The 10,819-nt window shown below is 43.2% G+C and overlaps 1 protein-coding gene across 1 annotated transcript; it reads right to left on the bottom strand.

The window, feature by feature from the left end:
• Window positions 1–958: 958 nt before the first annotated feature.
• On the bottom strand, window positions 959–5,446 carry LOC127341818 (nuclear pore complex protein NUP35). The gene is made up of 3 exons (XM_051367749.2): window positions 4,840–5,446; window positions 2,444–2,555; window positions 959–1,455 (listed from the first exon to the last, which is right to left on the bottom strand). The coding sequence occupies exons 1-3, from the start codon at window positions 5,364–5,366 to the stop codon at window positions 1,126–1,128; spliced, it is 969 nt and encodes a 322-aa protein (XP_051223709.1). The 5' UTR covers window positions 5,367–5,446; the 3' UTR covers window positions 959–1,125.
• Between the last annotated feature and the right edge of the window lie 5,373 nt (window positions 5,447–10,819).

Raw genomic sequence — 10,819 nt, 5'->3', positions numbered from 1 at the left:
ACTAGTTGGGCCTACTAAGCCGAATTCAGCATTATTGATTTTTTCTAGTGGTAGATGTGACTGCACAAATCATACATGCGACTACTCTAGCATAGGGCTTGATTCGGCCATTTTAAGAGGCAAGCTTTGCTCGAGAATTCTCAATGCGGTTACATGCGATGATTATACTGATGCATTTACTCAAACCATTGTAGATGACCTTGTATACAAATCTGTTCTACTCACCTGCTTACAACAATTTTACGTGTCTCTTTTTTTATCTACATAACTATTTGTTGGTTCATGATGAGGTCAACATGTGCATTGACAATGTGATTCCATTCAGAAATCGGTTCCGAGTTTTGTTAGTTGCAACTTTTCAATTTGCTATTTATCTCTATACTCCTAGGTTGAGGAGTTCTTGGTTTGTCTCTATTTACCTATTAATGAGGTCGACACGAAAAGACCAATTTTATCAAATTCAATGGCTTCACTATTTGTTTGGCCAGTAGCCTCAGCTTGTTTTCTCCACAACTCTCGTTTTGTAAAATTTTCATTTCGCCTGTCACATACCAAGTGGTTACAAGTTATTTGCAAATGTGGGTGGTTTAGACCAAACAGTAGATATGTTTTACCATGTTGAGAGGTAAGAACTATCACTAGCATGCAATTTCAACTTTATCTTTGGACCTTTCTAGAACAATTCTGAAAAATCATCTCACCTTGTTAATCGGTTAAAAATTTCTTTAATATGTAGCTTCATCTTGCTTTTGTCCACAACTCTCTGTGTCGTTAGATTCTATTTCAACGATCATAGACCAAGTGGTTTCAGGTTATTTGCATTTGTGGTCATGTAGAAAAGATCGTAGACCAAGTGGTTAAAAGTTATTTGCATTTGAGGTCATGTAGATCAGATTGAGATTAGGTTTATCATGTTAAGAAGAGGTGATAACCACCATCGCGAGCACACAACCACAGGTTGACAAGTGAGAATCACCATCACTAGCACACACAACAAAACACAACATAAGTGTCGTCCGCAGAGATGTTTCGCCATGTTAAGATAAGTCCGTAACCAATAATCACTAGCCCCTTGCAAAAGCAAAGAATATATTTTTCTTCCAACATCAGCTTTGATAACAGATTTTATAGACCAAACATTAGGTCCATCACTTTGGACAACGCTGATTTTGCTGGGGAAGCAATGGCTCCAGAAGCACCACGGCTGCTCTCGTTGCAGCTGCCATTTTGCATGGCATTGCTAGGCAAAGGTGCAAGCGCATTCCTGGTTGCAAAGCCGCTCGGAGCTACAGGCTGGGATGGAAATCCAACTGATGCGCTGCCTTGGTAGTTCTCATTGGTGCTGTCGTTCAGATACTGTCTCTGCCATGGATCCACTTGCTTCACCCCAATGATAAGAACACTGTTTAACTGCTGACCATGTTTGGCTAGTGCTTTATGTGCATCATGACGGCTCTAAAAAGGATATAAAAAAGATGCGGATCAGTGATGAGATGTATCAACTTGAGCCTCCAGTGGAATTTTCATATATTTAGAAGCTGTTGACATGTAACTTAAGCACATTAGCATGGTCCCACGAGAAATTATTGGTGGTAGGCAGAGTTTATCACATCAAGGCACTGTGCAATGATACAAGACAATCAAAATAAACGCAGACCAACGTCATTTCGTATGATATGCTGATACTACTAGATGCCTAAAGGAACTGTTTTGTCGCCCACGATTTGTTTCAGTTCTCATTTATCACTACTCTTACAACGAATAATAAGATAGAAGAAAACAGGTATATTTAGTTGCTTCTGTAATTAGGAACTGAGCCTAACCCAGTTGGTGGGACTGTATGAGGTGCTGATGTTTACAAAAACCACTCAGGTTTGAGTTATCCTCAGACGAATTTGATTGCCTATTTATATCAATAAAAGCTGCTTACTTTCTCCTAGGTAATGCAGCTAGTTGCTTCTGTAATCACAGACTGTCCTACACTTATTTTACAATAATCATGTTCTCAAAAAACACGAAGCATGAGGCTTTCAGGAAAATCAAAGGAAAAGCAAAAAGTATGCAAAGAGCTACAAAAGAGGGAAGCATACATGAAAAAAGGAGCCTGAAATTCTCAAACCAAGATAGTGTAGGTGGGACAAGTGGGATAAGTGGGATTCTACTTCCACATCTAGACTATATACCCTTATTTTTGTGGAATAAACAGGATAATAAAAATCGGATTTATTAAAAGTGTAATAAGTGGGATATAGAGATGTAGAAGGAGAACCCACTTATCTCATTTGTCCCACTACACATCCTTAAAGATAAGGTGCAATTAGCACACATACAATTGTATCTATCATACTTTGTGGTCTTGTTCTTGAGAAAACTATTCATCATAGGTAGGGAACAGAGATTTGGCACATTATTATGTAAAAAAAGTTAAATAATCAATGTTTACCTGATACAAGATATGCATCCAGTTCGCATCCCTCGGACCCAGAACATGTCTCAAGACTATCCCACATTTCTCAAATTCCCGTAGTACCAAGTTGGTGTCACCAGGCAAAAATCTGGAAGAAAGGCATGAATACATTATTAAATAAAATTAATGGCAGAGCCCAAAGATTTTAATCCGGACAGCAAACCAATCAATAAATCAGATCATGCATTGAAGATACGATTTACTTTAAATGAGATAGCTCAACAGAATAAACAATTACATACAACAATGAGAATCAACATTGAAAGCTAACAGATGCAATCGTATAACTGGCACTGCGGGGTTATGGTCTTATCAATATGTTAATCAAATCTCTGGAAATCCAAAGATAACAAGGATGAGCACATCTGGATGGTTTGTCTAACTGCATAGTACATCATAACTCAGAATGTAGACGCAGAACTAGAACATGCCATAAAAGATTACTCAAGCTGTTCACAACGAAATTGCGTGTGGTTCTCATTTCCCAAATTCCTAACTTCGGCACCCAAAACTCAAATAACCACAGATTATCACCAAATGTAGCTATCTCCAGTAGCATGATCACAGATGAGCAAGTAAAGCAAGCACGGGAAAACATCATTTTTGGGCACGAGACTAATACATCTACATATGGGCATTAAATACAATCAGGGAACCAGTAAACTTTGAAGGGCATCTAATCATAAAGTCTACTTAAGTGAGCCGTATTAATACACAGAAGACAGAACATGTATTAATAAGATATAGCAGCTACAATCTGTTCAACTTAGCACAGAGCTGCACACTCTGTTTCTACCTCCCGCTTTCAGAACAGGCGTTCCAGGAGCTCCAAGTTGATAATGATATCATAAATACGATCAGGCTGAACACAACTCAAATAGAGCAAAATGACGTTTGGACTTGCTGCTCAAATTCTGGGTTATTCTCTTCGGCAAGCTATTATGATCTGATGTTTCAAGGAGTAGTGGTGCAGCCTATTTTTCCAAAGCTCTGGAAATGCAAGTGTGTGCCAAAAATGAAAGTGTTCACATGGCTATTACTGATAAATCGGTTCAATACTCATGACATGATGATAAGAAGGCATTGGCACCTACAATCTGAACCAAATTGCGTTACCCGTGGCCTACTTGAAACCAGAGATCATTTGTTCATTGAGTGTCCCTTTGCCATGGTTTTAAAGGCGTCGGCTAAGCAACGCTTAGGCGTCCAAGCGCTCCCCCTTTGCCTTGGAAAAATGGCCGCTTTAGGCACCTAGGCGTCACCTAAGCATCAGAGCGCCCCTCCTCCGCCTTGAGACGCCTTTAAAACCATGCCATTTGCAAAACGCTGCTGGGCCCACTGCAAGATTACTTGGCAGTCCGGAGCTTCTATGAGTGACATCTTGATGAATGCTAAAAGAGACTTTCAAGGGCCTAATTTCTTGGAAATAACCATTTGTGCAGCATGGAACATCTGGAAAGAGAGCAATGGTTTTATTTTTTAAAACAAGAGGATCTGCAAACAACCTGCTACCGTATCAAAAAATCTAGAGTTGAGAGTCTGAAAGTTTGGACTAATTCTCTGGTTTACTGCTTTTATTTTCATTTTCCTGTGGTTTGTTTCCTGTAAGACTCTGATACTATTTTTATTCCTTATAAGATAAAAATACCGTGGGGCCTCCCCTACGGTTTGGTGGTAAAAAAAAAGATATAGCAGCTACCTAATACACAGTTGAAATAACAACAGAAGTGTAGCACTTCATCATCAGAACACCAATAACTAAAACCACATAAGACAGTCTGAGCAAGAAAAATAGCAGAACAGAATCAACTAATGTGTTATGAGTTTGGTTAGGCCGTTAGGGTAAGAGAGCAAGAGTTAATAGCATAACAGTAACGTGTCACCGAATGACAGTTCTTTCGCCAATGGATCTCCAAAAGTTCAACAAGCCAACGATTGAAAATTTGGTCCCAGCTCTTCATCAGTGGGGTATTTGGACGTTGCTTCAAGCATTCATAAGGAGAAACGGATGTCAATGATCATTTTTAACAAGTCTTCTGTTTGCAGCTAAGGTTATATAGCTAATCTTGGCATCACTCTATCAATAACTCAACTGAATTTCAGAAAACATAAATCCCTCAACTGCATCGGCGTATCACCACATTGTTCCCTCTCTCGTAACGCAAATAATTTCTAGAGGCATAAATAACAGAATTATAAATCCTTTGCACACATATTCACTTAAGTCACTTATCTTATAAACATACCTACACAATTACAAAACACAAAGCAGTCGAGACATACATATGACTATATGAATCCAGAGTCAAAATTCCAGCACAAACCTAGTGCATTTGCCCAATCGAATCAGCAAGAGGAGAGACCACACGTACCCGAAAACGGTGACCCATTCCTCCTCGTCGACACGGCCAGTGGAGAGAACCGAATCCCTCGGCATCTCGGGACGCGCAACCTCCCTGGGCGGCGGAAGCGTGATAAGCGCCACCTGGAGCTGCTGCTGCTGCTGCTGCGGCCCGGACGGCGTCGGCGGGGACTGCTGCTGATGCACGACTCCGTCGACCGGGGAGCCATCCCTAGCCTTCTCCTCCCTGGAGGCGGACCACCACGCCGCGGGGGCGGGGGAGCCGTTGGAGCGGAGCGGGGTGGAGAAGATTCCGCCGCGGGTGGGAGGAGGCGACGGGGACCCGGCTGCCTGCGGAGGGGTGTAGGGCGGCGGGGAGGGTGAGTGGCGGGAGAGGTCGTCGAGGGAGAGCAGCGGCGGAGGCGGCGGCGGGGTGGAGGCTTGCGCCTCGCGGCGCACTGACGCCGGGGGCATGCGGAAGGACGAGGATACCGGGGAGGAGAGGTCCCGGAGGAACGGCGACTGGTGCCGCCGGTGGTCCGGCCTGGTAGCGCTCATCGCCGCCGGCGAGTCGGAGGAGGGGCGAGGAGGAGAAACCCTAGTAGACGCAGTGAGACGGTCAAGTGTGTGAGTGGCCGCTTTGGGTTTATCGAAGGTCTCTCGGACTGGCGCCCTGGCCCACTTGTCAGCGACTTAGAGCACGTCTTTTTTTTTGAGACGTCACTTAGAGCACGTCTAATAGAGCCTGTAAAGACCTAAAACTGAAAATAACCGCTAGTTTACGGGTGGCCGAAAAACGGCGCCGATCAGTCACTGTAAACGAGCTAAAATCAAAAAAAGTTTTCAGCCCGACACCGAAAACTCAATTTGGCATGTATTTGTATGGGTTGAACGAGCGAACCGAACATGGATCCATATCTTGGGCGCGCTGAATTTTCACCTCACGCAATCACTCAGTCTCTCCCTCCTCCCGCGCGCCTCTAGCACACTCCGCCGCCGCCACCGCTCGATTCGGCGTAGCCCAGCGAAGCGGAACTAGCGTAGGTTGCCCCGCATCCCACCTGCGGTTCCTCGCTCAGCTTCGGGTCCCGCCGTCGCCGCGTTGGCCGGATCGAGGATTAGCTCGGCCGACGAGATCAATGATATCGATCTGTTCGATTTGTCGAGCTCGGACGATTTTTACCTCGACGAGCTGCTCCACGACGATGACTTGGAGGCCACCATCCTCCTTCTCCCCGTCAAGAAGTTGGAGGACCGCGCGAAGCTGCTGAATCGGAGGCGCGACTCGGTGATTGGCCGGAACCACATCCAACGGAATCGCCTCCTCGACCACGAGCAACTGATGGAGCACTACTTCGTCGAGGTACCTACCTATCCGCCCCATCTATTTCTTAGGAGGTATCGCATGCGCCATAGTTTGTTCGTCGCAATTGTGAAGGCATGCGAAGCAAACTTAAATTACTTCAAGCAACGTATAAATGTTGTCGACGTGATGGGTTTCAGCCCGTTCCAAAAAATCTCGGCTGCCATGAGGGTGATTACGTATGGCATTCATGTGAATTACACCGATGAGTATCTTCGAACTGGTGAAGATACAACCATGGAGTCCGTGCGTAGATTTGCTCGCATGATTATCAAGTTATTTGGGTCAACATATCTTCGAGCTCCTAATGAGGATGACATAAAAAAATTGATGGAGATAAATGAGAAAAAGTTTGGCCTGAAATGCTTGATAGTCTTGATTGTATGCATTGGATATGAAAGAATTGTCTCAAAGCATAGCATAAACAGTACTGTAGAAAGAGCAAAGATGCTACCATTATACTTGAGGCTGTCCCACCATTGTACCATTGTACTTGAGGCCGCAGGCGAGTTGGAGGAGGGGCGAGGAGGAGAAACCCTAGCAGAAGCAGTGGCACGGTCAAGTGTGTGAGAGTGGGCCGCTTTGGGTGCGTTTGGTAGGCTGCATCACTTTCCTGCACCACTGGCGCAGCGGGAAGGAGTCCCCTGCGCGTTGCAGACGGGCCATGGGTCATAAAAGCCACGTTGTTTGGTGGCCTGCATAGAGTTTTTCCGTCCCCATGGAGATTTGGGCTCTACCCGTTTGGTAGGTCAGTTTTTAGGCCTCGTAGCAGCCCAAAACGGCGTCGCTGTTGTTTGGTTGCAATCCAGAAACTGCTTCTACTTACCTCTTACCTTCGGTGGTGAGGTTACCAACGATCAAACAGCACAAGGAAGAACATAGTTCACAGTTCAGACAAACTTAGCGGTGATAATAGTTGAAACACGTTCATAGTTAAGGATACAGGACGATCATAGTTCAGGACAGAGAACGATTATTGTTCAGGACACATCATAGACGATCATAGGACGACTGGAACAACAAGTACAAACACACCAGTAGCTTCAAACATGACTTTGGAGGATGACACACCTGGTGGTGTCGCCATGGTAACGACACATGGTCATCACCTCACTGCAGGTGTAGTCGAAGGTGACCACATTGTACTGGAAGGTGGACACCTTCTGGAAGACTAGGAACTGGCCTATCTGCATCTGATGAGCAACGGCGAAGGCCGCCTGATACGTCTCCACGTATCTATAATTTCTTATGTTCCATGCTAGTTTTATGACAATACATACATGTTTTATTCATACTTTATATCGTTTTGATGCATTTTCCGGAACTAACCTATTAACAAGATGCCGAAGTGCCAGTTCTTGTTTTCTGCTGTTTTTGGTTCCAGAAAGGCTGTTCGGGCAATATTCTCGGAATTCGACGAAACGAAGACCAAACATCATAATTCACCGAGACGGACCAGGACACCGAAGGAGAACCGGAGGGGAGGCCTGGGGCCCCCAGACAATAGGGCCGCGCGGGCAGGCCCCTGGCCGCGTCGGCCTATGGGGAGGGCGCCCTGGTGCCCCTCCTACGCCGCCTCTTCGCCTATATAAGCCCTTTCGACCTAAAAACGCGATACCGATTGACGAAACTCCAGAAAGACTCCAGAGACGCCGCCACCATCGCGAAACTCCAATTCGGGGGACAGAAGTCTCTGTTCCGGCACCCTGCCGGGACGGGGAATTGCCCCCGGAGTCATCTCCATCGACACCACCGCCATCTCCATCGCCATCGCTGTCTCCCATGATGAGGAGGGAGTAGTTCTCCCCCGGGGCTGAGGGCTCTACCGGTAGCTATGTGGTTAATCTCTCTCTCATGTACCCCAATACAATGATCTCATGAATTGCCTTGCATAATTGAGATCCATATGATGAGCTTTGTATCACTATTCATCTATGTGTTACTCTAGTGATGTTATTAAAGTACTCTATTCCTCCTTCATGGTGTAATGGTGACAGTGTGTGCATCGTGAAGTTCTTGGCGTAGGTTATGATCATAATCTCTTGTAGGTTATGGAGTTAATTATTACTATGATAGTATTGATGTGATTTATTCTCCTTTCATAGTGTGATGGTGACAGTGTGCATGCTATGTTAGTACTTGGTATAATTGCAATGATCTATTATGCACTCTAAGGTTATTTAAATATGAACATCGAATGTTGTGGCGCTTGTTAACTCCGGCTTGAGGGAGCTCTTGTAGCCCTACGCAATTAGTGGTGGTCATCATCCAACAAGAGAGTGTAGAGTGGTTTTATTATGTGATCAATGTTGAGAGTGTCCACTAGTGAAAGTATGATCCCTAGGCCTTGTTTCCAAACATCGAAACACCGTTTATTTACTGTTCTGTTGCATGTTTACTCGCTGCCATATTTTATTCAGATTGCTATTACCACTCATATACATCCATACTACTTGTATTTCACTATCTCTTCGCCGAACTAGTGCACCTATACATCTGACAAGTGTATTAGGTGTGTTGGGGACACAAGAGACTTCTTGTATCGTGATTGGTGGTTGCTTGAGAGGGATATCTTTGACCTCTTCCTCCCTGAGTTCGATAAACCTTGGGTGATCCACTTAAGGGAAACTTGCTGCTGTTCTACAAACCTCTGCTCTTGGAGGCCCAACACTGTCTACAAGAATAGAAGCACCCGTAGACATCAAGCACTTTTCTGGCGCCGTTGCCGGGGAGGTAAGGTAAAAGGTATTCACATCCTCCGACTACTAAGCTATTTCCTAGCACTGTTGCCGGTGTGTGAGTGCTCGAAGCTATTTCCTTTAGATCCTGCAATTGCATCTTTTTGTTTCTTGTTTTTATTTTCACTAGTTAGGCATAATGGAAAACAACAAAAAATTTGGTGAGCTTTTTAATCTTTTTCCTGAGTTAGAATTGTTTGATGCGAAAATTAAAAAAACTATTGAACCTTATTTGCATGCTAGTAGCAATGTTATTAGTATGAACGCAATTACTGCTAATGCTATGGAGAAGTCTAAGCTTGGGGAAGCTAGTTTTCATGATCTTTTTAGCTTCCCATCTTTAGGGGAGAAAATTTGCTCTGATAATACTTTATCTCCCATATGCGATAACTCTAATGATGCTTGTGATATTTTAAATCCACCTACTGAAAGTATTCCATATAAAATACCTATGAAAATTATTGAACGTGTTATGGATAACCACTATGAAGGGGATGGAACTGACCATCCTGGAGATCATTTACTGTTTTTGCATGAATTATGCGGGTTATTCAAGTGTGCAGGTATCTCTATGGATGAAGTGAAGAAGAAATTATTCTCTATATCGTTGTCTGGTAAAGCGGCGCATTGGTATAAACTGCTGAAGGATGAGCATTCTCTTGATTGGAAGGATATTGTGCCTCTATTTTATTCTAAATTCTATCCTCCAAGTGAAATTCACAAAGACCGAAACCGCATATATAATTTCTGGCCTCATGATGGAGAGAGTATTTCCCAAGCATGGGAGAGATTGAAGTCTTTAATGCTCAAATGCCCCAATCATGAGCTTCCTGGTAATATCATCATTGATAACTTCTATGCAAGACTTTCTTTTCAAGATAAAACTTTGCTGGATACTGCTTGTTCTGGATCATTCACACGCAATAAAGAAGAGTTTAAATGGGACCTTCTTAATCGGATTCAGGAGAACGCTGAAGGTTGGGAGAACAGCAAAGGTAAAGAGTCAGGTATAAATTATGATTATGAATGCATTGAAACTTTTATGGATACTGATAAAATTCGAAATATGAGTGCTACTTATGGTCTTGACTCTCAAGTTGTTGCAAATCTTTATAAAGCTTTTGCCTCTCATTTTGAATTGCCTAGGAAGAATTTTGATAAGTATCATGAACCTTTTAAAGATGCTTGCATGAAGGATGAAATTGTTATTAATGATTGCAATAAGCATGCCCAAACTTCTGAAAATACTATTTCTTATAAGCATGTTAATTTTTGTGGAATGCATAGACCCTGTGGAATTAATCAAATCAAAGATGAATATTGTATCCACCATATGAATGAAAAAACTAGAAAGTGGTCTAGGGCTCTAGATGATCTTGGTAAAAAAGTTTGTGCCCTCTATCCCTTTATTTGTGAACTTTGCCATAGAGCGGGTCATTTTAATTTTCAATGCTCCTCCAATGATAATTCGAACCCCATGAGTGCTGCAAATTTGTATTGTGATGATGAAATTACTCCTAATCAGCATGATGAACTTACTTTATTTTTGTGGTGTGAAGAGTTATCAAGAAAAATCTCTTTGTTACATATGAGTGATCTTGATAAGGATGATGTCCTACATGGGTGTTTTTCTTATTGCATTGATAATTGCCATACAAATACTTACATACAAAACATTTTAGAAGATGACACCTTGCCAAAATATGATAGGACCGCTGTGTGTTTTGAACTTATTAATGAAAAGGAGGAATCCTCCCAAGTTTCTTCTATTGTTTCTGGAAATAAATCAGGTTATGTGGAGAAGCCTCCCTTCAAGCCTCTCCCTCCTGAAGAAGGGAACGAGAAGAAGGAAAAGAAGAAGAAGAAGAAGGAAACAAAGAAGAAGAAGAAGAAGAAGAAGAAGAAGAGGG

This window comes from Lolium perenne, chromosome 3, assembly GCF_019359855.2.
Source record: "Lolium perenne isolate Kyuss_39 chromosome 3, Kyuss_2.0, whole genome shotgun sequence".
NCBI lineage: Eukaryota > Viridiplantae > Streptophyta > Magnoliopsida > Poales > Poaceae > Lolium > Lolium perenne.
Note: the sequence above shows the minus strand (reverse complement) of the source record. Positions and strands in the feature narration are given on the sequence as shown.